This window comes from Podarcis cretensis (genome assembly GCF_951804945.1).
Source record: "Podarcis cretensis genome assembly, chromosome: 8".
NCBI lineage: Eukaryota > Metazoa > Chordata > Lepidosauria > Squamata > Lacertidae > Podarcis > Podarcis cretensis.
Window position 1 is genome coordinate 10,164,991 of NC_137177.1, and position 27,594 is coordinate 10,192,584.

General features: G+C 49.2%; 1 protein-coding gene and 1 long non-coding RNA gene across 4 annotated transcripts in view; one reads left to right on the top strand and one right to left on the bottom strand.

Moving 5' to 3' along the window:
- Positions 1–27,594, top strand: part of LOC307221424 — a 137,067-nt gene that overhangs the window by 47,661 nt on the left and 61,812 nt on the right. The gene's annotated exons all lie outside the window — the stretch shown is intronic.
- NECTIN2 (nectin cell adhesion molecule 2) overlaps positions 1–27,594 on the bottom strand; it is a 97,091-nt gene that overhangs the window by 23,693 nt on the left and 45,804 nt on the right. For 2 of the 3 annotated variants that reach the window (XM_079985584.1, XM_079985586.1), the window contains exons 2-5: positions 23,819–24,172; positions 20,127–20,420; positions 18,930–19,047; positions 15,130–15,278 (exon numbers count right to left, since the gene is read on the bottom strand). In XM_079985584.1, coding sequence (XP_079841710.1) covers positions 15,130–15,278; positions 18,930–19,047; positions 20,127–20,420; positions 23,819–24,172 — 915 coding nt within the window. Of the gene's footprint in view, positions 1–12,251; positions 13,964–15,129; positions 15,279–18,929; positions 19,048–20,126; positions 20,421–23,818; positions 24,173–27,594 lie in introns of those variants that run through there. The other variant, XM_079985585.1, reaches the window with a different exon arrangement.

The window sequence follows — 27,594 nt, forward strand, 5'->3', positions numbered from 1 at the left end:
AAGAAGAAAAGAAAAAGTGAAGGGGGAAAGGTAAGAACCCAACCCGAACAGAGGAGCTACCAGCTGGGCTGGGCTGTTGTTTGGGTCACCGGCCGCACCCTTTCTGGGTACACTTTGCTCTTTAAATAAAATCCCTCTCAGCTGCATTTCCTTAACAGGAAGGGCTCCCTGAGTATCAACCCCACCCTTGGGAATCTCTTCGCTGGTGTTTACATGAAACTAGACAAAAGAGGAGACTTAGCTGCACTTTCAGTCTCAGAGGAGCAAGTTCATCTTACTTCCCCAGAGTCGGTGCCCACATCCCTAGCAGGTTGGCTGAAGAGCGCCGGAGTAGCGTAATAGCTCAAGGGGAACCTGAATTTTGAGAGCCAGGAAGGCGAGGTTTAAAAGCCTTTGCCTGGCCTCAGGAAAGGCACTTTTGAAAGCCTCAGGCTGCTCATTTGCAATATGGTAATACGTACCGCCCTGCCCCACAAGCTACTTTAAGGAGGACTGAGACAATATATATGCATACCGTTTCTCTCATTATCATGATTATCCCTGCATTCCTCCTCCTCCTTGACTGAAGTCCTGAGCCTGTAATAGCTGTGCCACAAGCCAGGAGCGGGGCAGAGGTAAGAATAATAAAATCAGAGAATTGTGGAGTTGGAAGGGACCCTGAGGGTCATCTAGGCCAACCCCCTGCAATGCAGGAATATGCAGCTGCCCCGTACGGGGATCGAACCTGCAACCTTGGCATTATCAGCATCATGCCCTAAGCAACGGAGCTATCCTGTGTTTTCTCCATCAGATGCCTGCAGGAAACCTGGAAACAGGACCCAGGCACAAGAGGGCTCTCCTCTCCTCCTGTTTCCAGCCTCTGGTACAGTGGTACCTCGGGTTAAGTACTTAATTCATTCCGGAGGTCCGTTCTTAACCAGAAGCACCACTTTAGCTAATGGGGCCTCCTGCAGCCGCCACGCCGCCAGAGCCCAATTTCTGTTCTTATCCTGAAGCAAAGTTCTTAACCTGAAGCACCATTTCTGGGTTAGCAGAGTGTGTAACATGAAGTGTATGTAACCCAAGGTACCACTGTACTCAGAAATATATCTATGCAGAGCAGGAGACGACACTGACATCACACATAGCAGGATTTATCGATGGAACAAGCTGCAAAGGATCTTGATCTGAGGCCAAGGCATCCATGGAAACCTTTCCGCGAAATATGTAATCTGCGGCCTTCTAGATGTTGCCGCAGATAAGGTTTCCATCACCCTAAACCTTCAGCCATGCTGGCTGTGGTGATGGGAGCAGACAGCCAACAACATCTCAAGGGTCAGCTACCCCGGTGTGGAATAGGAGGGTATGCTGACTGGCCAGAAAAATAATAACTGCCTAGGCCACAGCAGTGTTCAGAAAACGGGCGGAGCTTTTTATAACAAGGAGATAAAGCATTGGCACTGCTTATGGCTTCATGCGGGGACGCGGGTAGTGCTGTGGGTTAAACCACAGAGCCTAGGACTTGCTGATCGGAAGGTCGGTGGTTCGAATCCCCGCGACGGGGTGAGCTCCCGTTGCTCAGTCCCTGCTCCTGCCAACCTAGCAGTTCGAAAGCACACCAGTGCAAGTAGATAAATAGGTACCACTCCAGCGGGAAGGTAAACGGCATTTCCGTGCGCTGCTCTGGTTTGCCAGAAGCGGCTTAGTCATGCTGGCCACATGACCCAGAAGCTGTACGCAGGCTCCCTCGGCCAATAAAGCGAGATGAGCGCCGCAACCCCAGAGTCGGCCACGACTGGACCTAATGGTCAGGGGTCCCTTTACCTTTACCTTATGGCTTCATGCACAGTTGCCATCAAAGGCACAGCAGCAGCGGCTGCTGCGAAAGTTGGCAACGCTAGGTCTTCATCTTCCCTCCTCTGCTGGCGACTTTTCTCAGTACAGTGGTACCTCAGGTTAAGTACTTAATTCGTTCTGGAGGTCTGTTCTTAACCTGAAACTGTTCTTGACCTGAGGTACCACTTTAGCTAATGGGGCCTCCTGCTGCTGCTGCCGCGCCGCCACTGCACGATTTCTGTTCTCATCCTGAAGCAAAGTTCTTAACCCAAGGGACTATTTCTGGGTTAGCAGAGTCTATAACCTGAAATGTCTGTAACCTAAAGTGTCTGTAACCTACACTGTACTGTTCCCAGCCAGGAGGGAACAAAGGTTGGGAACAGAAACTCTGCCAACACTGGGAGACCCCAACCCAAAGGAACCTCACCTATCCTCCAGCTGAGTTTTATTGCAGTGGGAGAAGAAGCAATTATGTCGCTGATCATCTCTGACTGCTAGCTCTGCTGGCTGGGTGTTGATGGGAGCCCGGCAGAACCCAGAGAGCCACTGGATTTCCAACCCCTGTTTTAGAGACTGTGGAAAAAGGCTACCACCAACTAGAACACCATTATTATTGTTGTTGTTGTTGTTGTTGCTGTTGTTGTTATTTAAAGACTAGTCCCAGAACCTATTTTAGATTCCGATGCACGGCCCCCTCAGGCCTGACCCCTTCCAACTTTACAATTCTATGATAGGCCTAACCATGTTTTTTTTTTTTAAATCTTAACTCCGCACTCGCAGCCTGCTTCATGGGAGTGTCTCTGAGCATGTGCAGAGAGCCTTTTTACCAAGTAACCACCTGCTAGGTTCTGGGCTTCTAGGTACCTCTCATTCTTACAGATGAAATACTGGTTCCAGTACGTTTCATTTCGTAACCAAAGCCCGGCCACCATCTCCTCTTGTGTCAACTGAGCCCTTTGTTTGTACATTCTTCTCAGGTGAAAGAAGTAAAACTTTAACTTCAAGCTGTCCTTTCTGCCACTTGCACAAATGTTCTGTCACTTATCTCTCCATGCCAGAAAACATCCAAGGCAGCTGAATGTTGTAATATTCAGAAGAGACAAAGTATTTTTTTCATACTGTGCATAGTTGGGCTGTGGAACTCACTCCCACAAGAGGTAGCACTGCCTGATAACATGGGTGTTTTTTTTAAAAAAGGGTTTGTCAAATCTGTGGGGGCTAAAGGCTCTCAATAGCTACCACCAAAGTTTAGTGTCACCGATTGGAATTAATGGCAGGGGAGCTGGCCCTGTTTGCTTCTTTTAACATGCAGGTGAAATCTGCACCCAGTTGTGGGGTATTCAGTCCCAAAAAAGACAAGCAGCCCAGACATACAACGGGTCAGTTTCAGTTCCCTGTGTGGAATTTTTCCTACAATATCTGATAAGTTGCCAGGTTCTGTGACCGCACAAGGTTAATTATACCCTGCTATCTGGAGACGTCTATTAATATCCCAAAACGCAGCTATAAGGAAAACTGCCTGATTTCTCGTAAGAGGGCTGAGCATTAACAGCGAATCGGAGCTGTACAAAGTTAGGCACGCCCTCAAATTCCAATGGGTCTACTCAGAACACTGGATACAATGCCCTGCGCCTCTGCATGTTTTTAAACTTCCCATAGATGGTAGATCTAGGTAGTTGAGATTCCTGCATTGCAGAGGGTCCCTTCCAACTCTATGATTCTATAATAGATCTATTTGGATCTACTGACATCAAGCAGCTGCCATCACTGTACTCTTTTTTACACCTGTTTAAAACATACATTATTTGCTTAGGTAAGCTCATCCAAACATGTAGAAGTTACGTGTGTGTTATTTCTTTTTCAGATGCTGTTGATTTTAGTCATCTTTTGAAAAGTTGCAACTACCTGTTTTAAATCAACCATTTCAGTGTTTTATTTCATATTTTTGTAAACCACTTTGCTGTTTCCTTTCCTTTTTTTCCCTTGGAAAGAAAATATTAAACTGGTTTTGTGAATAGGCTTAGGGGTTTTCCTAGAAACAATTTGCGTATACATTTTGTTAAATAAATAAAAATAAGCAGTTCCCGGGAAGCAGGGTTGGGCAGAGAGAAAACAGAGCATTTCATTAATTTTGATTCAGGTAATATCAGGACAGAGGTTTTACTGGCATATACTTTTCCAGGTACGTATATTAGTACAAATTAAGCAATTTTAACTGACACTCCCACCTGCATTTTAGGAACTGTAATCTAGCAAGTGTGCGGCAAATTCTTCATTGAAGGCAGAGTCTGTGGAACCTGAGGTCCACTCACTATTTTGTTTTGGATTATTATTTATATTGGTTTTTATACTTTCAAGGCAAAAAATCCCCACAAAGCGGCTTACAATATAGCTAAAGCTAGTCTGATTACAAATTTAAACACAGCTAAAATTTGATTTTTAACAAAACAAACCCAAACAATCCCACGAGCCTCTTTCAGCTCAATGATTAAGGGTTTGGGTAAACAAACGGACATGTTAGACAAGTTTAGGAGAGGTGGAATCCTGATTTACAACTGGGCTCCAACTCCCACCAGCCCCAGCCAGTGTGACCAATGGCCAACGCTGATGGGAATTGGAGTCACTGTCTAGATCAGCACAGGGGGACCAGTGGCCACCCAGATGTTCTCAAACTACAAGTGGCCAATTGGCCAAAGATGCTGTTCAGCAACATCTGGAGGGCCAAAGGATCCCCCCACATGGTTTGGACTCTAAAGGACCATGGGCAACTCATAGTACTGTATGGTGACTGTTTTATCTGCAGCTGCCGATTTGCATAGATCAGCCTTCGCCAAGCTGGTGCCCTCCGTACCATTTGGACTACAACTCCAATGGGAGTGCTGGTCCAAAGCAAGTATAGAGATACGTGCCCTAAGCTGGAGGCTTTCAGAACGTGGTCAAAGGAAACTCCAGCATCCTATGGAAGTTTATCAACAGTTTACCCGCGATCCTAAAAAAGCGTCCCTGGATCTTCCTTTGAAATGCAGATCTGGAGGAGAGCAATGGGTATAATCTAGAGCAGTGGTTTCCAATTGGTGGTCCACGGACCTCAGAAGGCCACGTAACTCACCCAGGAGGTCCGTGGCTCCATTCACATAACAAAAGCTACCATAGATATATAAAAATCTTCAAAAGTAGGGGACCCATGGCTTGGCTTTTGAAAAACAGAGGGTCTGCGGTACTTAGCTAATTGGAAACCAATGACCTCTAGAGCATTTCTCAAGTTCAACATGGAGTGATGGTTAGGTCCCATAGCAACTCAGCCGTAGACATCTGAAAGCAGCCCTGTACCGGGAAGTTTTTAATGTATGATGATCTGTTGTGTTTTTGTATATTTTGTTGGAAGCTGCTCAGAGTGGCTGGGGCAACCCAGTCAGATGGGCCCCCAAAATAAATTATTAGTACAGTGGTACTTAACTCGGGTTAAGAACTTAATTCGTTGTGGAGGTCTGCTCTTAACCTGGAACTGTTCTTAACCTGAAGCACCACTTCAGCTAATGGGGCCTCCCACTGCTGCCGCACGATTTCTGTTCTCATCCTGAAGCAAAGTTCTTAACCCGAGGTACTATTTCTGGGTTAGCGGAGTCTGTAACCTGAAGTGTCTGTAACCTAAAGCGTCTGTAACCCGAGGTACCACCGTACTGTATTCCCAAAATCCTTCTCATCATCTAGAGCAGTGCTTCCTAAATTTGGGTCTCCAGCTGTTTTTAGACTACAGTTCCCATCATCCCTGACCACTGGTGCCAGCCAGGGATGATGGGAGTTGTAGTCCAGAAACAGCTGGAGACCCAAGTTTGGGAAATCCTGATCTAGAGGTTCCTCACCAGTAGGGCAAGGAAATCTGAAAACCAGCGCCTGACGCGGCTTAAACCTCTCAAATTCATAAACAGGGCCTTGCTGACAGCACACACCCGTTCCGAGACTCGAATTATGCTATTTCTTTCATTTTTTAAAGGTCTTTGGGGGTTTCGTGTGCCCAGCGGGGGCCACACCCCAAAGCAGCCAGGGATCAGGAGCCATCTCTAAGTGGCCTTCCTTTGACCTTTCTCCACAGAGTCCGACACTTGAGCACTTTTTATTGCCTAAGTAAAAACATCTGCCGCCTCCTTCTTTCCCAAGCTGCAGCCTGGGTGGCGAAGAACCATGAGAATCCGTCACGGGCTTCGGCAGCAGGCCCTGTCGGCGTGGAAGGACTTAGCCCGATATTCACGCTAGGCTTTAAGTGGATCAGGCCCCACGGCGATCCGAAAGTGGGTTGGGGCAACCAGTGGGCGGGAGATGAAAGCTGGTACTTAGAGCAGGGCCTTGCCAGCGGGCAAGAGATTAAAACATAATCTGGAGAAGACTTCGGCCACACTTTTGGCAGCTACCTCAGCGCTGCTACCGACACTTGGGAAACATGAATACGTTCTGTTTGCTAACATTCAAGCTGCATTTCGCAGCTTGCTTTGAAACAGCTGTTTGAGGGTGGTTCTGAACAAGTGCAAATTAATAATATTATTTACTGCATGTGGAGTAACTGCTAGGGACCCCCTTTCCCACGCAATGTGGGCTAACCAAAAAGATTACACGGCAGAATACCTATAGTATAGTATACCTATACTTCAGACAATGTGGCCACCATTTAGGGGTAATGGGAGTTGGGAATCCACCAACCTCTGGAGGGCCGGAGGTTGCCCACCCCTAAACTAGCACCTCCCATTCGAACCCCAACATTTCATTTCTATCGCACATTAAGCATTTGCCCCTAAGTGCTTCAACGAGCCTTTATGGTGGTTCCAGCAATGTGTTACAGACAAGGCCAAGAAGACACAGTTTGCACCTTTGCAAAAGCCTGTGAACGTGTGGCGAAACTCATCTGTTTGAAACCAAGGGCTCATAGCTCGCGCTCAAAACCACCGTGCAAGCCGCTTGCAGATGAAGCGCTGAGCTTGCAGGAGAGCGAAAATGAGGCCGATGGCAGGTGTCCAACAGCCATGCTCAATAAAGATTTATAGGAAAGTGACAGGGAAGCGAAATTTCAGAAACCTTCCTCAGCCTCTCCTTTTTCTAAGTGTCAGGGCTCTCCCTGGGTGTGTCAATCATACACATCCTGGTGTTACGAGAATCGCAGAACCACACCAGGGGTGGGGAATCCTAGGCAACTGAGTCAAATGCGGCCTTCTAGTCTTCTCTGTGTGGCCCTCAAGATTCTCCCCAGGAAACATCCCTCCCTGTCCCTGGCTGTGATTCACACACCCCTTGAGTGTTTCTGCTTGGCAAACAGATTTTTTAAAAACTAAATCACTGACATCCCTCACAAATACAGTGGTACCTCGGGTTAAGTACTTAATTTGTTCCAGAGGTCCATACTTAACCTGAAACTGTTCTTAACCTGAAGCACCACTTTAGCTAATGGGGCCTCCTGCTCCCGCCGCGCCGATGGAGCACGATTTCTGTTCTCATCCTGAAGCAAAGTTCTTAACCTGAAGCACTATTTCTGGGTTAGCGGAGTCTGTAACCTGAAGCATATGTAACCTGAAGCATATGTAACCTGAGGTTGCACTGTATCAGATTGAGAATGAAGTATGCTATATGAGCATTTACGCAAAGTAAGAAAGTTTGCACCTATCGGGATGCATACATTAAAAGCCCAGTGCTTTGATTTCTTTTTTAAATGCAGAGCGGCGAACAGCCCTGCTGCTTTTGAACAAGGTATCCAGAGAGAGATCAGAGTGACAAGTTCAAGGAGGTGGCTTGGAGGGAAATAAAGATGCCAGAATCCTAGGAAGTCCAAGTAGTTGGGCTGTCAAACCTACGAGAAGTTCAGGGGCCCAACTTGCAAAAAGCCACAATTTCCCACTGTGCTATATGTGAGAGACCCTCCCATTGGTTCTGGATAGACAAAAGTACTTCAGTCAGAACACATAATATGAGATTTGCTGCCAGAATGTGATGCAACGGTACCTTCTACCTCACTTTTTTTTTAAGAATGGGGTTGAGAAAGGGTTAGGCCCCAGGATGGGAACCTATGGCCCTCCAGATGTTTCTTGAGTTCAACTGCCATCAGCCCCAGACAGCAGGACCCAGTTGTCAGGGATGATGGGAACTGTAGTCCAGCAATATCTAAGTCATAGGTTAGGCCAGTGTTTCCAGCAGATTTTGGACTACAATCCCCATCATCCCCAACCAGTGGTCTTGCTAGCTAGGGATGATGGGAGTTGTAGTCCAAAAAAACCAGCTGGAGACCCAAGTTTGGGAAACACTCGAGGTAGACCAACCTTTGCCAACCTGGTGCCTTCCAGACTTGGTTGGACTTCAAGTCCCATCAGCCCCCTGCCCAGCACCTACTGGCTGGGGGTTGATGGGAGTTGTAGTCCAACAACCAGGTTCATAAAGGCTAGGTTCGACAATGGCCTGGTTTGCATGACACCCTAAGCCAAACTGAGGCTTATCGAGACTGTGCAGTTCCAGGAGAGCAGCTTCCACTACTTTATGCTTTTATTTAAGCCAAGGTTCGGCGTGCCATGTCATGCAAACCAGGCCCGAAATCAGGAAAGACAGGCCTGTCAACACACCACTAGGCCTGCCAGATAAACAGGACCTCTGTGGTTCAGAGGCAGAGGACAACAAGAGGGGTGTTGGTTGCTTTCATGCCTTGCTTGTGAGCTCTGCCTGGGCGCTAAGGCTGGGTGGGGCTTTAAATCCAATCCGCCAAGGCTCTTCCTTTTGAGTTTAAGACCTCCCTTGCCAAGAGGATTAACCTGGGGTGGAGTTGGGGATGTCAAGCACCCCTCAGCCCTGCTTGCATCATAGGCGCTGTGAATGTGCACATGGAGAAGGAAGCAGGGTTAAGCACTCACTCCACAAGGCCATGCCTCGTTCCCGTGCTGTTCTTCCACGCTTTATGTAGACAACCACAGGGACACGGGTGGCTCTGTGGGTTAAACCACAGAGCCTAGGATTTGCCAATCAGAAGGTCAGCGGATCGAATCCCCGCGACGGGGTGAGCTCCCGTTGCTCGGTCCCTGCTCCTGCCAACCTAGCAGTTCGAAAGCACATCAAAGTGCAAGTAGATAAATAGGTACCACTCCGGCGGGAAGGTAATGGGCGTTTCCGTGCGCTGCTCTGGTTCGCCAGAAGCGGCTTAGTCATGCTGGCCACATGACCCGGAAGCTGTACGCAGGCTCCCTCAGCCAATAAAGCGAGATGAGCGCCGCAACCCCAGTCGGCCATGACTGGACCTAATGGGCAGGGGGGTCCCTTTACCTTTTTAGACAACCACAACAAAATGTTGCAGCAGGGAGCACTCCTGTTAAGGATTTTTGGCTGGTCGGCCATGCCTATTTTCAGGACACTCCATTTTAACACCTTCCTAATCTAACACCCTTATCGAGCTGTCGTTTCAGTGCATTTCCCTCCCCACATCCATAACATTTTTGTACTTCTGCAAACCTTGGGATTACCGGAGCCTGCTGCTACTTCTCTCTTTTGCTGTTATTTAAAGGATCCACACTTGGGAGAATGAGTTTCCTCTTAGTAGAGATGTTGCTTGATGTTGCACCTGTGGAACGCCCTCCCACCAGATGTCAAAGAGAAAAACAACTACCAGACTTTTAGAAGACATCTGAAGGCAGCCCTCTTTAGGGAAGCTTTTAATGTTTAATAGGTTATTGTATTTTAATATTCTGTTGGAAGCCACCCAGAGTGGCTGGGAAAACCCAGCCAGATGGGCGGGGTATAAATAATAAATAATTAAATTATTTATTTATTAATTTATTATTATTATTATTATTATTATTATTATTATTATTATTATTACAAAAAGAAACCATGCAACCAGTCAAGGAGGAGGTTTACTCCTACTTTCATCTGGCTTCCAACTCATTTTGTCCCTGAAATAAGAGTCAAAGCTGTGTTGGTCTTTATTGGCATTTTAGCTTCCACTGAAATATTGAACCTGAGAAAAGCACACGTATCCCCCCCCCCTTTTTTAAAAAAAGGAATAAATTACTTCAGTGGCGGTGCTTGTATCAAAATGGTCCTTAAACTGAACTCTCTGTGAGGGGGGGGGAACCCCCAAGCTGCTTACAAAGATAAAATTTTAGCTCACTTCCCTACAGAACTGGAGGAAAAAAAGCATTACATCAATAGGTTGTGTGTGTGTTTTTTTTATTCATTGGCACAGCCTCCTGTTCTTCTATTAGCAGCCACATATGTTTAGCTGGTGAGGCTTTTTTCCTGGCATGAGGATAAAGTGACCGAGAAAAATTCACAGCTCATATTTCAATGCATCAGGCTGCTGTGGGAAAAACATTGGCAGGGTCTTTTTTCAATTTTATTTTTTTTAACGTAGAAATCCTGCCCCAGAAGTGAATGCTACCATCGCTGTGGCCTGTATTCAAAACAGTCTTTTCACTGCCTGCACCTGCAGTCACAGATGCTTGTACACAGTGCAAGGCACCGTAAACTGCCCTCCTCCGTTTCTCCAAAACAGCACCTGGGCGATACCTGCTGTTCCTGCTTTGAAGGAAACCCGATCTCCCTCCTGGGGCAGACAGGTGGTCATGGAGACATGCAAAAAAAGTCGACAGATCAGACCGGTTGTGAACAGCAGGCGCCTGCTGCCAAGGAACACCTTCGCCCCATCCAAAACAATGGGGAGGTATTTGGGAGGCTGGTTTTAACAGTGCAATAAGAGCGAGGAGGTGCAAAACCCATACACATTAACCAAACCAAACTATTTTTTTTATTTATCGCACCGTAACTGTACCTTTCCTAGCTGAAGGAGGATAAAGGTAAAGTGCTCCCTGCTGCAACATTTTGTTGCGGTTGTCTAAAAAGGTAAAGTCGTGGCCGACTCGGGGGTTACGGCACTCATCTCACTTTATTGGCCGAGGGAGCCAGTGTACAACTTCCGTGCCATGTGGCCAGCATGACTAAGCCACTGCTGGCGAACCAGAGCAGCGCATGGAAACGGCGTTTACCTTCTCGCCAGAGCAGTACCTATTTATCTACTTGCACTTTGATGTGCTTTCGAACTGCTAGGTTGGCAGGAGCAGGGACCGAGCAACGGGAGCTCACCCCGTCGCGGGGATTCGAAACGCCAACCTCCTGATCGGCAAGCTCTAGGCTCTGTGGTTTAACCCACAGCACCAGCTGTTTACAAAAGAGCAACAAGCAGAGCTACTGATGCACTTCTGTTTTCTCCTCAGAGCCGTGAGGCCTAGGCAGTGAGATTTTTTGACCCAATTCAGAGAGGAAGAGGGGGAAAGTGTTGATTAATGGGAGGCCGAAATAGGCCACCAATTCCGGCAACTTTGCCAACCATATTGACATTCAACGTTATTAAGGAGTATTATTATTGATAATAACAACAGGCAGGCAGACACACCGCCAGGACCTATTCCAGTCAGACTGTGCCATCCCATAGGGCCAACAGACAGCATTCTGCCCTGTGATAAAGAAGAGGGGCTGGCAGACAACTGTTATTTGGGTGGGAGAACTCAAACTGGAAACCGTCTTGGTGAAATGGCAATATATAAATCCAGTAAATAGGAAAACATATATATATTCATCTGCAGGAACCATTTAGAGCAGGGACACCCCTCCCTCCAACCTAGACTACAACTCCTATCATTCCTGACCAAAGGCCATGCTCGCTAGGGATGATGGGAGTTGGAGTCCGACAGCATCCAGAACCACTATTTATGGCTGTATTTGGGAAGTTGCTCACAATACGACAAGCAATTAGTGCCTCCCACTCTGCTCTTCCTTTGAAAATACAGTGGTACCTCAGGTTAAGTACTTAATTCGTTCCAGAGGTCGGTTCTTAACCTGAAACTGTTCTTAACCTGAAGCACCACTTTAGCTAATGGGGCCTCCCGCTGCCGCCGCACCGCCGGAGCAAAATTTCTGTTCTCATCCTGAAGCAAAGTTCTTAACCTGAAGCACTATTTCTGGGTTAGCGAAGTGTGTAACCTGAAGCGAATGTAACCTGAGGTACCACTGTATATCAGGAAGTACCTTTTGCCTCTGTAGCAACGTTTTTTAAAAAAAAATCGCAAGAGACAGCACTTCACAATAAGGAAGAATCCACAATTTTGATGCCCCTCCAGGACTGGGGTGGAGAAGGCCAACATTGCTCTTTCTTCTGCGGATCAAATTTGGCTACAGAAACTCCTACTCAGAGGAGACAGCCCAGTCACTCAGCCCAAGCCTCTAGGACATTTCACCTGCAATTAATTTTATACCAAGCAAGGTGGCTTTAAATATTCATGTGGCCGCAAGAAGGCGGGGGATTTGGTGTCACGGCGGCGAGGATCCCTTCTGCTTCAGCAACTTAAGGGGTTCCTCGCTGCCATCAAACCCCAACCCCCCCATGTCAGATAAACCCCAAAACAGGAAGGCAAGGAGAGTTCGGTTTCGATACATCTTTTAATTACACTCAAATGCGGAGACAGAGCCCACCGGGGACACAAAAAACAAACAAACCAAAAGTACGAAAATAACTCTTGTGCCTTTTTCACAAAGGCGGGGGGTATTTACAGACATTTGTGGGTATGTATGAAGGAGGGGGAAACCTGCTGGTCCTCATTAAGGCACAGCATGGGGGTAGTGCAGAAGAGAGAAGAAGAGGGACCCATCTCCTGACCCTCCAAACAATTCCACAGGAACCCCCACCCCACCCCACCGAAAACAACACACACAATGATGGTAAACGATCCAGGGGAGTTTATGGGGAGGGGACGTGGGGCAGGCTGAACCGGGGGAAGGACAGACCCCCGGCAAACAGATAAGCAAGTCTTTTGGAATAAAGCAAGGCCCGGGGGCTGGCAATGCGAGGGGTGCTGTGCCCCCTCTCTCCTTCCCCCAACCCTGGCCTTGTTCCCTGATGAAAGAAGGGGGGCGATCCGAAGAGCAGGCAGGCCCTGTTTACCTGTTGAGACAGGCAGGGTGGAGGTTGTGCAGAGAAGGGCAAAGAAGAGAGAGCACTTTTAGACAGGAGCCTGGTCTTTTCCTCCCAAGCACCAGGCTGGGGGGTGGGATTCAGCACCAGCCAAGACCACCTGGTTAAGAGCACCAAAAAGAAACCAGAGAGCGCCATTAGGGGGGAGAGACAGAGATTAAAGACTGCCAGAACCTGGGGGGTGTCACGCAAGGCATGCTGAGCCCAAAGGTCCTTTTCGCCAGCGCCTGGAGAAGCTAGCTGCGTTTCCTTCCCAAGCTGCCCCATGCCCAGTTTTTACAGTCAGTTCTGCATCTCCTCTAACACGTACTACAAAAAAAAGGAAGAATTCGAATCCTCTTAAGGCAGCAGCACGCAAAATGTCTCCTGGTGGTCGAAGAAGAGGGAAATCTTCAGGGTAAAGAGTGTCCCGTCCCTGTCTCCCCCGCCCCCCTTGTTAAAAAAAGAAAGCAAAAATAAGTTTCCCCTTTTCGGCAACCCCAAACTTCATGGAGTTCCGACAAAACTCCCCCTGGGATGTCTCTTGCGGCTTCCTCGCCTCTCGAAGTCAACGGAGGCTTCGCTGCCCCACCAACAGAGTCTGGCCACGCAGGGCCCATAAATTAAAACAAAAACCAGAACTTCGTAGAGTCTCTCTTAAGTGTGTCTTTTGCGAAGGCCAAAGTTCTCTTCCCGGCATGTAGGGATGCCGCCATGGCCGGGCTCACACGTAGACAGCTGTCTTGGATATGATGGAGCCGTCGTGCTGGGACTCCATGTCGTCAAAGTCGTAGCCGTGGTGGGGAGAGCTGAGCCGCAACATGGGGCCCAACTGGTCGTATTGCTCCTCGTCGCCCTCCAGGCGGTGGGATGGGTAGCCGTAGGGCGGGAGGCGCTCCTCGCATTCATCTTCCTCCTCGTACTCGTCGTCGTCCTCCGGCCCCCTCCCCGGGGCCGCTTTGAGGGGCCGGTCGAGTTCGGTGAAGTCACGGGCTGGGGGAGGAGCTGTCCCGTTGCCAAAGACCCGGGTCTTGGGGTCGTAAGAGCCTTTGGTGCCCCGGTGACGGTGGCGACGCACAGCAAAGAAGACTATGGCTCCCAGGAGAGCCAGGGCTAGGATCCCCCCCACGATGGACCCGGCCAAAGCTCCAGCGCTGCTGCTCTGCCTCTTCGCCGGCTGGTCTGAGTAAAAAAAGGAAGACGAGGGGTGTCACTCAGAGAAAAGTGCATCACTAGGCTTTGCCAGCGCTGGGGAAGGGGCAGAGCTGCAGGTGGAGCCATGGAAGAGCGCACGGGCGGGGTCTCGGGGACCCCCCGCCTCCCCTATCCATCTGGAAGGGTCCTCCTACATAGGAGCCCCCTTGCTGTCAGAGGAGAATTGGGACATTAGAGGGTCCAGGGAGGGCCTCTTCCATGCAGGCCTGCCCAAGCATGATGCGGCCTAGCATGTCGCCTCTGTACCTAAAACACACCCAGCCGGAGGCACAGCCTGTGCCACAACTTACACCCATAATATGCCCAGCCGATTAGCCCCCGTGGCTCTCCTTGCTTTCCCATTTCCACAATGCATTCAGCTTTCGGGACATGCACAGTAAGCTCGCAACTTACACAGGAGTTAACGTTCCGCGGATCGCGCCTAAAGCCAAAATCACGTGGGCTCAACCCTGGGTGGGATTGCCAAAGTCGTTTTCCCTGGAACCCTGACTCCTCTTTCCATCCTCTGTTTTTTGGCGGAATGCACATGGTTTAAATGCACGCAAGTTGCGGGCTTGCTGCATTCCCAAGATGTGAACATGTATTGAACCATTTACAATACCAGGAGAAGGACGTCATATGGTGTGGAGGCCCAGATTTGGGACGTCCGGTTCTGTTCAGCTCCACCCAGCATGGCCATGATAGGAGTTGCAGTCCAACAATATCTCAAATTTCAGCAAATCTGGTGTCCCCCTGTCTCTTGCGCTCCACTAAATGCATCTCTGGAGGGAGATTCAGGTTCCCCACCCCGAGTCTAAAGATTTCTCCCTGACATGTTAGTATCATGTATACAAGGATTGGGGGGGGGGGGGGAGAGAACAGAAGCACTCTAAATATCGCATACTCCATCTCAAACTGAAAATGGTGCAGCCCAGTAATCAAGTTCTAAAGAGTTTCAGCTCTCAGCCCAGAGAAGGAAGCACATATTATATACAAACAGCCGGCCCCCAAAGCAGTTTTGTTTTTTGTTTGGTTTTTTTTTAAAAAGGCAGCAAGATTCCCAATATGTGCAAAACACCAGGCCACCAGATCCAAGTCCTTTCACCCAAAAGCTCCACGCACACTCAAGACCATCGACTCCCCACGATTCTCACCTCGGACAAAGATGACTTGGTCTGTCGAAACCCGTCCCACGCGATTGGTGGCCTGGCATCTAAAAGTGGTGTTCACTGAAGCATCCACGTTGCGCACCAAGAGTATGTCGCCCTGGACCTCCACAGTCTTTGGGAGAGGCCCATTGGCCCTGAATAGGGGCAATTGAGAGAGAGAGAGAGAGAGAAGACTTAGCTAGGAAACAGAATCTGGGAGACTCCAACAGTCCCTTGTAAGAACCCACTACACATGGCGTGTCTTTTGCATTGAAGGAGGCAAAACATCTGTGCGTATACAGCAGTATACAAATTTAATAAGTGATAATGATAATGATAATAAATGCATTCCGCTGCTGTGTGAGCTTTTCTCCACAAGCCCTCACAATCAGAAACTTTTCTCTTTTTTGAAAAAAGAAAGAAGAGAATGCTACGAATTTCATACTATACATACCATAGATTCCGGCGTATAAGACGACTTTTTAACCCCGGAAAAGAGGTAAAAAAGTTGGGGGTCGTCTTATACGCAGGGTATGGCGGCAGTGGGTGGCGGGCTCCACTCTGCGCTGGGAGGAAGCCACCCAGCGAAGCCGGCTTAACATCACTGGGCAGTTTCCCCCCGGCGTGGAGCCTGCCGCCCACTGCCCAGCGAAGCTGCCGAAGCGTATAAGACCCCTCCCCAAAGTGGCAGCACCGTCTTATACGCCCAGTCGCCTAATACGCCGGAATCTACGGTAAGTGTTGCTTAACCTTGGGTCTCCGGCTGTCGTTGGACTACAACTCCCATCAACCCTAGCTAGCAGAACCAGTGGTCTAGGATGATGGGAGTTGTAGTCCAACAACAGCTGGACACCCAAGGCAGAGAAACCAGTCTAGGGCAGTCTGAATGCATGGTATAGGGAAGGAGAAAAAGGGGGCTACCAATGAAACTTAAATAGGAAATCACCACAGAGAAGATAGATGAGGACCCTGCAGAGCCCCAGATATGACTGGACTACAATTCCCATCAGCCTTGACCAATGGCTGCACTGCCCTGGGGCTTGTGGGAGTACAAAAACATTGATAATACCACAGGCTCCTGATCCCTGCTATATAGGTTTATATCATTTTATATTAGGACTGCATGTAAGCTGAAGACATGGAGTAGCAACACATGAGCAAACTTTTACCTGGTGCCACTTTGAGCTTAATTTGGCACTCACTGTTTACCAGTATCTTATCAGTACAAAACAGGATACCCTTTTTTCCAGTGCATGCCATGCCATGTGTACAGCCCTGAACTAAACCACAAACTTAAGCCCCCTCCTCTTTGCAACGCTTCTCTGCTTTTCTCCCCTCGTCCCAAGGTGCTCTACAGAAGGTCATGCAGAACTTGGGAGCCCTGTTTTCCTGGCCCTCCCCTGCCCATAGCCAGAGTCATCTGGGGAGGATGTTTTTCTTTTGGTGAGCCAGAAGAACCAGCTCAGCCTCATTCTGTGCCGAAAGGGGAAGCCGTCTCCCGCAGGCTGGAGGAAGAGGCTTAACACAGCCTACGAGTTCTTTGGAGCAGACTGTGCAACATTCAACCCACTGAGCTGAAGGCAAGCCACCAATCCCACACGTTTTGAAAATGTTTTTGTCTTCTTGCAGCCCGAGGCAGGCAGAAAACCCATGGTGGTTTTTCAAATTAATAATAATAATAAGTTTCCTAGGGGCAGATGGGGCTGGCCAACCTGGGAAGGTAAGCTCATCTAGAAGAAGGAAAACTCTGATCCTAAACCTCCGGCTGAGGAGTAAACCCTACACAAATCTGGAGTGGAGTCCCTAAGATGGTTTTATGGCGCCTTGCACACCTCCTTCCGGCAACTCTTGCACCCAAGCCAGTGCCAAATGTATTGCTCTGCCTTCCTTTGGACCACATCAAAAAGGCCACGAGTGGGGTCTTGTCATCTAGGCAGCCCAGAACCTCCAGACACACTGCCTAGTCTTGCACCCCAGGGAGGTCACTTTGGTACTGCAAATGCAGCAGTTAGACTTCACCCCCGGAGGCGCACTCCATTGTCTCTCAAGGCCAACGATAGGCTTCCATTCATGGCTGCGTTTTGCTTAGTGGGTCACAAGCTATTCAGGCCTATCATAAAATACAGTGGTACCTTGGTTCTCAAACGCCTTGGTCCTCAAACATCATGGAACCCAAACACTGCAAACCCGGAAGGAAGTGTTCCGGTTTGCGAACTTATTTTGGAAACCGAATGTGCTCCGTTTTGAGTGTTACACTAAGGTCTGTCTGTTTTCGCCATTTATTTTTCGTTTTTGTTTTTCATAGAATCATAGAATCATAGAGTTGGAAGAGACCACAAGGGCCATCGAGTCCAACCCCCTGCCAAGCAGGAAACACCATCAGAGCACTCCTGACATATGGTTGTCAAGCCTCTGCTTAAAGACCTCCAAAGAAGGAGACTCCACCACACTCCTTGGCAGCAAATTCCACTGTTGAACAGCTCTTACTGTCAGGAAGTTCTTCCTAATGTTTAGGTGGAATCTTTTTTCTTGTAGTTTGGAACCATTGCTCCATGTCCGCTTCTCTGGAGCAGCAGAAAACAACCTTTCTCCCTCCTCTATGTGACATCCTTTTATATATTTGAACATGGCTATCATATCACCCCTTAACCTCCTCTTCTCCAGGCTAAACATGCCCAGCTCCCTTAGCTGTTCCTCATAAGGCATCGTTTCCAGGCCTTTGACCATTTTGGTTGCCCTCCTCTGGACACGTTCCAGTTTGTCAGTGTCCTTCTTGAACTGTGGTGCACAGAACTGGACACAGTACTCCAGGTGAGGTCTGACCAGAGCAGAATACAGTGGCACTATTACTTCCCTTGATCTAGATGCTATACTCCTATTGATGCAGCCCAGAATTGCATTGGCTTTTTTAGCTGTCGCGTCACACTGTTGGCTCATGTCAAGTTTGTGGTCAACCAAGACCCCTAGATCCTTGTTTTTGCGGCTCTTTTTGTTTTGTTTTTGTGACTGTGTGGAACTCAGTTCAGCTACTGGTTGATTGATAATGTGACTGCAGTACATTGTTTATTGCCTTCATTGTATGCAACAATGGTCTCGTTAGAGAGTAAAATTCATGTTAAATTGCTGTTTTAGCGGTTGTTTTCAAAAGTCTGGAACGGATTAATCCATTTTGCATTACTTTCTATGGGAAAGTGTGCCTTGGTTTTGGAACGCTTTGGTTTTGGAACAGACTTCCAGAACGGATTAAGTTTGAGAACCAAGGTACCACTGTAGATGTAATTGCCAGGAGCAGCTTGCATTGAAAAACAAAAAGCGGCAAGTTTCTAGTTCTCATGGACACAGAAGTGAAGCCTGGCGGGAGGGCGGGAAGCCAACACTCACTGGGCATCTTCTAAAGAAGCCTTCTCCAGCTTTGGATCACAATTCCCTTCATCCCCTTAACCTGCTGGTGGTTGTGCTGGGTGGGGCTCAAAACATGTGGTTCAAAACATCTGGGGAGCTGAGATGACCCTCCCGGGCAGTCTTTCAAATTTTGAACGTCCCAAACAGTGCAGAGAGAACGTAAGGTCACACAGTGCAGATCCTCCCTCTTGAAATCAGGAACTGCGGCACATGGAAAAGCCTTTCATCAGCACCACTCCTGAGAAAGTGCAGGGATGCACTTCAAAGCTCATCAAAGTGCAGAAGTCCTAATTGGCCAGCTTCAGGTGAATGCCTCCGCGGAAGGGCACACTCAAGGGCCGGGCCGTGTGTACTGGCTGGCGGTGGGAGGGAGAGAGAGAGAAAGAAAGAGGTTTCGGACTCACGTGCTCCAGGTGAACTCGGTGGGCGGAGGGTTCCCCTTGGCGGTGCACTTGAGCATGGCCTCGGTGCGGCTCAAATACCAGTTGTCGTCATATCCCTCTATGGTGACCTCAGGAGGATCTGCAAGGAGAAACCAGATAGGATACTCCCGTCTTTCTGGGCGGCGGGCACTGAGAAGATGCACAAATCCCTGCTTCTTCTTTCTCCCCCAGCCAAGATTGCCTTCCTGCAAATATCCCCACAAGCTCTGCCTGGAACAGCATCTGCTATCTCCCCAGGTCCTTTTCTCAGTTTTTTCACCACCCGAAGAGGCTTTTATTAGCTATAGTTCTTTCCCAGTCTGTTTCTGCATCAGAATTGCCTTTGGGTGTTTTAAATGGTTGCATCGCCCGCGGGTTTGCAGCTCTGGGCAGCATGGGGAGCAAAGGCGGGATACAAAACACAACCTCCAGGTATCATTCCCCTACCCCCTTCAACGTGCCTCCAAACTTGTGCTCCAACCACTAGGCGCCACTCCGCTACCCAAAGCTAGGGATGGAACCCAGGCATCTTAGTTTCCCACTGCTTGCAAACTGATGCCTTACTTCAACTGCTCTCCATCCCACCCCCAACCTCAGGGTGGTAGCGAATAATAACAAAAATAAGTTACGAGATTGTTCAAATCAGCATTCAAAGACCAATCCTCATTTACCTTCCTTTCCACATTCCAGGCCACTAAAAGCAGGCATAGGCAAACTCCAGCCCTCCAGATGTTTGGGACTACAATTCCCACCATCCCTGACCACTGGTCCTGTTAGCTAAGAATGATGGGAATTGTAGTCTCAAACATCTGCAGGGCTGGAGTTTGCCTATGCCTGACTAAAAGTATAGGATTGTAAGGATTTTTCCAGGGTCAGGAAATAAGAGCACAGAAGCGAAGGCTGTGTACAAACCAAACATTTAAAACACATTCTGCACCCCCTCCAGAAAAAAAGAACCCTGGGAACTATAGGTTACTCCTCACAAGAGCTACAATTCCCAGACCCCTTAAACTGCAGTTCCCAGGGGTCTTGATGGAAGGGGACGGAGAACGGCCTTTAAATGAAAGGGGTGTGTGTGTACAGTCAACGATTCCTGGGCTCTCTGAGCGTTTTCCTCCAGAGGAGCCCACCTCGAGACCCTAGCCACCTCCATCCCCAAAGCCAGGCCGCACCACTCACACAATATCGAAAGCACCACCGGAAGAGCCTCTGGCTGTGGTTGTGTCTTGTGCTCCACAATGCAGGTGATGCGCTGCCCGTTGGCTTCCTTGGTGGGCACCATGCGGTAGTAGCTGGTGACGGTGACCGTGCCGTCCGCGTTGGTCACCTCCGAGACGGTGGCGTTGCCGTTCAGCCCCGACTGCCACGTGATGCGGGCCGGCGGCTTCCCCCGGTCGGAGATGCAGACAGCCACAGGGAGTTCGAGGTTGCTAGCCTTGACCTCCTGGGCTTTTGCTGTGTTTGTGGGCTTGGCTGGAAGAGAGGCAGAGGTTGGGGGTGAAACAGAGCGGAGGGCAGGACTGTGCTACTTTTGAATTGCGGGGAGAAAGAAATCTGAGTGCATGTGTTTGAAACTCCCTGGTGGAGGAAAAAAAACTTCCCTCCACATAGAAAGCTAGCATGTCAGGGATCAAATATTCTCTGCCAACTGGTTTATTTTTTGGGGGGGAGGGGGCTCTCCTCAGTCAAGGAAGGTTGAAACATGCACTCCTTCCCCCCACAGCTGAAGAAAACGGTGGCGTAATGGTTAGAGTGATGGACTAGGACCTGGGAGAGCAGGGTTCGAATCCCCGCTCAGCTCACTGGGTGACCTCGGAGTGGTAGACAATGGTAGTAGACAATGGTAACACAATAAAAATGATAAATGATAAAAAATATAATCTCTCCTTGTTTATTTGACTGTACGAACTGGCGTAGTGCAGTAAACAGGGTTAATAAAAGGAGTGACTCCGAAGTTAATTGTTCTCCATCTGGACCCCTGCTTGCATGCAAGGGAGACAGAATTGAAGTGCCCTTTGCCTGTGCCTGGAAACGCAATGAACTGCCTAATAATAGGACAGCTCTGTCAAGGCTTCTGCTATTCATACGGGAGAAAGGGATTTGAAAGAGTCTTTTCCCACGTCCTGATTGGCGCAGAGGAACGGGAGGAGCTGCTGTTGCTGGCTCTCGTGACCCTTTGCTCAGTTCAAAAGCGTGCCCTCTATTAAGGCCTATTTGCATCGAGTAAACATGAAACCTCAGTCCCGGCCACATTTCGAACCTTAGCTATTGCATCGGAAGAACTGCTACCTGTAGATTCCCTGCAATTGAGGGTCATTTCCTCAGTGTTCGCCAGCTACTCCACTGCAACACTTTCAAGCTGTTATTGCTGCCACTCCTGGCTCTAAAGTGATTAAATTAGTTTGGATTTCTCTTCTTCCGGTAAAGATAACGCTGGCAGGAGAAATCTGTGCGAGCGGGGAAAGTTATGCAGATCTACCCACGGCCTGATTGGTGCAAGCTTCCAAGGTTTCCCCATAATCACAGAGACTAGAATCTCCGTAATCTTTAAAGGCTAAAAAAAAATGGACTCTTCAGTGCTCCAGGCAGAAAGCATGCAGGCCTGGTTTATAGCTGTGCAGATTCCTGCACTAGAACATTAGAATTATGACGCCTTTATGCAGTCGTACCTTGGAAGTCGAACAGCTTAGTTCTTGGACGTTTTGGCTACTGAACACCGCAAACCTGGAAGTGAGTGCTCTGGTTTGCGAACTATTTTTGGAAGCTGAACATCCGACGGGGCTTCCGCAGCTTCTGGTTGGCTGCAGGAACTTCCTGCTATGCTTTGGTTTCTGAACATTTTGGAAGTCGAAATGTACTTCCGGAACGGACTCCATTCGACTTCCAAAGTACAACTGTATATACTCTAATTGGTGTAACTTATTCTGGTCTTGCTACTCACAAGGAGGGGCAAGGCAATAAAGCCCCCACAACCCCCCCCCAAAAAAAATCCCATTACAGTGGTACCTCGGGTTAAAGAACTTAATTCATTCTGGAGGTCCGTTATTAACCTGAGGTACCACTTTAGCCAATGGGGCCTCCCGCTGCCGCCACCGCCGCACGATTTCTGTTCTCATCCTAAAGCAAAGTTCTTAACCTGAGGTACTATTTCTGGGTTAGCGGTGTCTGTAACCTGAAGCGTCTATAACCTAAGGTACCACTGTATTCTGCCACCTCGAACCACCGTCAGCTTTATGCCTCCACGTAGATTTTGAGGCTGCAGCATCTACAAAAACGTGCCCCAAACCCCACCCCGGTCTTTTAAAAATGCAAACCAAGAGCTTTTGTAAGCAGGATTTGTCACCCAGCTCCACATTGCGCTGCTGCAGAAATCACAGAACACACAGCCCTTGCTTTTTAAAAGGAGAAACCCCTCAGAGATAGGTCATCCAAGGAACTCTCAATCTAATGAGACCTCAAGGTAGAAAAGATGGGGGGGGAGTGGGAATCCCCCACCCCCAGGAGGTCCATCCATGCTCAGATTAAAGGCGAAGAGAGTCCTAAATGACAGTCCAGCGACTTTATTGCTGAGCCATGCAAGAAAACTGCAGTAATTTGAGCACGAAGCCCTGTTGGGTCTCCTTTGCCCAAAGCCCTTTTGGGTTTGTTTGTTTTCTTTTTCCCTGCTGCAAAGCAGCCTATTAGGTAGGGACTTATTACCGTTGTTATTACGCTCCCTGGTTGCGGAACATTACAATGAATTGCCCATAATTAATTCGAGGAATCGGGACACAGCGCTACCTCGCAACACAGGGGCGCGCGAGCCGGGGAAAGCGTTTAAGAGGCTCGGTTCAGAAATGGCCCCGAGGAAGCAATTTAAAAATGTGCAGATTCCCCTCCCGTCAGAATACTGCCAGATGCAGGCAATTTGCATCTCCAAAAATAACAGGCAGAATCAGCCAGAGTCCTACTTCCCAGTTCTGGGAAGGACAGATCGGGGGGGGGGGGGAGCACGACTCCACAGGCCTAACCAGCACCCTGCACAACATCACCCAGAATATTCTTCAGTGTGGTGGTTAGAGGGTTGGGCTAAGAGCCTAAAGAAGGGGGAGGCTCTGGGCTGGATCCCTGCTTAGGTCACAAAGCTCACTGACTGACCCCTGGCCAGAACTAAACTGCCTGACAGGGGAAAAGTCATGGAGAAAGAAGCAGCCCATTGCAAACTCTGAACTCACCAAACATCCCATATATAATCGTAACTCGGAAGTCGAACGGAATCCGTTCCAGAAGTCCGTTTGACTTCCAAAACGTTCAGAAACCAAGGCGCAGCTTCCGATTGGCTGCAGGAAGCTCCAATTGGCTGCAGGAAGTTTCTGCAGCCAATCGGAAGCCGCGTCGGACGTTCAGGTTCCAAAGAGCATTCGCAAACTGGAACACTCATTTCCGGGTTTGTGGCGTTCGGGAGCCCAAACATTCGACTCGCAAGTCGTTCACGAACCAAGGTACAACTGTAGATGCGAAGTAAGATGAGGTTAAGTTCTTTGTACCATTTAAGACATTTTTATACCATCTTCCCACTGAACATTTCCAGGGCAGCGTAGAATTGGGCTGTTTGCCAAGGGTGGGGAATCTGTGGCTGCTCCAATGTTGCCGGACTGCAACTCCCATCATCCCTCACTGCTGACCCTGTTGGCTGGGGCTGATGGGAGTTGGAGTCCAGCACCCCAAGGACTTAACCTCCAGCTTAAACAGGCATGGAAGCTCCTCTGGTGGGATGTGCTCTCTCTCACCCCAGGGTAGCCTGAGCAGCTGCAGGGGTCTGCAGCCTCACCAAGTGCGGTTCGTAACAGGGGGTCCCACATTCACCTTTCCACAGAAGGGTTTGCCCTTACCCAGTACGACCAGGTTGGTGATGCCATCTTCGTTGCCCAAGGGGTACGCAGCGAACTCGCAGGCGTAGGTGCCCTCGTCGGCCATGCGCAGGGGGCCGATGATCAGCGTAGCGTCCTCCAGGGTCTGGGTCTTGAAGCGGATCCGCCCACGCTCCGTCTCCAACGGGTAGCTGGGCTCGTGGTCCGGGTGGAAGACGGCCACATTCTGCTTCCTGCCCGCGGCTTCCTTCATCCAGGTGACCAGGCTGACCTTGATCTCGTTGCCCGTCGACACAAAGGTGCACGGCAGGGTGACTTCCTGCCCCAGGTAGCCCGTGACCTCATCCAGGACTTTCACCCTCTGGGCGATGGCAGCTGAAAGAAGGGAAACGGCTAGTTAAGTAACGGGCCCAGCCACGGTTTTAAAGCAGGCTGGCGAGCATCCCCTTGCCTTGATAGTCTCTTTGCTTCTCCCTCTTCACACCTCTTTGAGTTCTGGGAGACCAGTGGGGAAGGGAGCTGGTTGTAGCAGGAGGACTCATCTATGCCTCTTGGCCCCTACTCCTTTCCAGCCTCCACTTCTGCCTCTAATTCTGGACTGCTTTCTGCCACAGACTCTTCCTGCTCACTAAACCCTGTTATCTCTTCAGCTTCCGACACCACCTCCTCCCAGTCTTCTCCCTCTGACCACTCAGCGTCGTCCCACCACCACTCCCCGGACTCTGAGCCTTCTTCCCTTGGGGGGGGGGCCCTAGCTGGTGCCTCCCACCGCTCTCTTGCCTCCTGCCAATCCATGAGACCTTCGGGTATAGGGTGGTATAGAAATAAAATTAATTATTAAATAAAAATATTGTGGTAATGAATGAGAACCAAAGAAGCTGAAGCCCAGTGCATATGAGACAGAAATTCTGTTAGTAAGAGGCTCTTGAACTCAGATAAAGTGTTCCTGCGGAAGGAGCTGCAATCCCACCCCCACCCCCCAAAAAAGAATCAAGTTTGCAGCTTGGAGCAGGGGGAGTTTCTCTTGGATCCAGTTCTGTGACTGGAAGCCCAAGTGGCCATCTAGCTGCCCAGCTACACCCCTATCTGGACACAGATAACCTGGCTTGCATACCTTTCAGACGTTTAAAGTGTCTGCTCACATGCATTGTCTAGTTACAGCTTTGTTAGGCAGGGATGGGGAACCAGATATTGCTGGGAGTCCAACTTAGGGTTACCAGACACCCCCCAGGATCCTGGGAACAGTCCCCGGAGTTGCAAATCTGTCCCCAGACAAATTCCATCCCCGGAATGTCCCCAGATTTGCAAATCTGTTCCCGGGAAACGTGGCCGCGGCAGTCTCAACCCTCCGGAGCCAGCCTGTTAGCGCAGTTGGCTCTGGTTGGCTTCAGGAGCTGCTCACTGCCGTGGCACCTGCCATTTTTTCTGTGCCACGGCAGCAGGCAGCGAGCAGCTCCAGAAGCCAGCCAGAGCCAACTGCACTACCAGGCTGGCCCCTCCTGGGCAATGGCCGCCTGCCCATGACTCCCAAGCCTCCCCTGATCTGTCAAAACAAAGGGGGAAGGGGGGAGGAGGTCAGGGAAGGTTTGGGAGTCATGGGCGGGCGTTGCGCCGTTTCCCAGTTTTAAAAAAACCTCTGCGCTTTTATGTTTGGCAGGGTGCGAACGAAGGGCTTTGCCCCTTTATACAACAGGCATGTGTGCTTGGGCCCAGGGTCTTTTGCCTCACCATCCCCACTACTGACTCCCTGTTGCTACTCAGCTTCAACAACAACAACAACAACAAAAGTGTCCCCGGATTCACTGAAAAAAATCTGGTAACCATAGTCCAACCATAGCCTCGCCTAACGCCTCCTTGGTGAGTGACTAGCGGAGACGAGATTCGAACCGGGGACAAGATTCGAACCGGGGGTTTCCTCACCACCTGGGAAGCATGTGAAAATTGACAATGCAATAAAGGAAGCCCAATGCCTTCCTGCCATTATCTAGAGGGGAAGGAGAAGCGGTGATGCAGATTTCAGGCGGTCCCCGGGAAGGGGGAGCAGCCAGCTGATGGTCAAACAGATGGAGGAGAAGCTTCGGCATCTGCAGACTGGCTTGTGGTTCTGCCTACAGTGAAATACTGCTGCATAATGCAGAACAAGCGGAGCTCGGTGGCAAAGAGAGGGAGAAAAAGAGCAAATCTGGTATCAGGTGCAGGATTCAGCTCCAAGGAATTCAAGCCTTAGTTTGAAGTGATAAGAGGGGCCTCACAGCCTGGGAGCATGTAGGTCGTGCCTGTGCAAAAGCCTCAGAAGGGAGTGGGGCTGTGCATAATTTTGGGGGAAAGGAATTGGATTTTAGTTCCTTTCCCCTTTCCACAAAGTAAAATTATGCAAGGGAAAAATTCCAAGTTTGGCCAGTTCATATACAGTGGACACTCGGGCTGTGAATGTGATCCGTGCGGGATGCACGCTCGCAACCCTCAGCGTCCGCAACCCACAGCAGCACGTCTGCGCACACACGGGTTGCGATTCGACGCTTCTGCGCATGCGCGACTGCCGAAACCTGGAAGTAACCTGTTCCGGTTCTTCCGGGTTTCGGCTGTCCGTAACCCGAAAAAACACAACCTGAAGTGTCTGTACCCCGAGGTATGGCTGTACTTTCGACCAGCTTCCCCCAACGTGGTGCCCTTCTGGTTTTTTTGGACTGCAACCCCCATCAGTGAGGTATAATTGCTTTTTTTAAAAAAGATACAGCAAAACAGAACAAAAAAAATCTGCTCCAAGAAAATCTGGATTCTGGAATCTGTCTCAAGTAGCCTATCCCAACCTGATGCCCTCCTTGCGTTTTGGACTACAACTCCCATCAGCCCCAGCTGAAGAAGAGGGGAGGCAGGAGACAGAGATGAGGCTGGCTGCTGAAGAATCCAGGGAGTCTCCCCCTTCTGCTGCAACCAGCTCCCCTCCCTCTGGTCTCCCAGGACACACAGAGAAATGAAAAGAGCAGAGGAGAGATTGGTGGCACACAGACACAGTCTCAGATTGCTTGGGGGTGAACCCTGGAGAGGAGGAGACAGGCAGCTGTGGGAAGGCAAGGAACTTCAGTCCTCACAACTGCCTCATTGGGGCGAGACCTCCTGACAAGAGCTCTAGGCCTGTGCTGTTTTGGTTAATCTGAATAAAGAGTTAAACTTCGCTGACACGGGATTCCTACTTCTGACACTAACTCCAAGTTTGTCCTCATCATCAGGGGAGGCAAAGTGTTCAAAAGGGCATGGAGGATCTGTTCCCGGCTGAAAGTATTGCCATTATATCCCCGATAATAAATGTTGGACCCGATAATAAATGTTGGAAATGTAAGGAGACTGAAGGTACATTTTTTCACCTTTGGTGGACATGCCCAAGGATTAAGGCGTTCTGGGAAATGATTTACAATGAAATGAAAAAGGTATTTAAGTATACCTTCTTGAAAAAACCAGAGGCCTTTCTTCTTGGCATGGTTGGCCAATTGGTGCAAAAGAAGGACAAAACTTTCTTTATGTATGCGACAACTGCAGCAAGAATTCTTATCGCAAAATATTGGAAGACACAAGATTTACCCACCCTGGAAGAATGGCAGATGAAGATGATTGATTACATGGGATTGGCAGAAATGACCGGCAGAATCCGAGACCAGGGAAAAGAGTCGGTGGAAGAGGACTGGAGGAAATTTAAAGATTATTTACAGAAATATTGCAAAATTAATGAATGTTAGAATGATGTTGGACTGAAATTAAATGGTTACCAGCTGTAATGTAAAGGCTGAGTAATAAGCTAA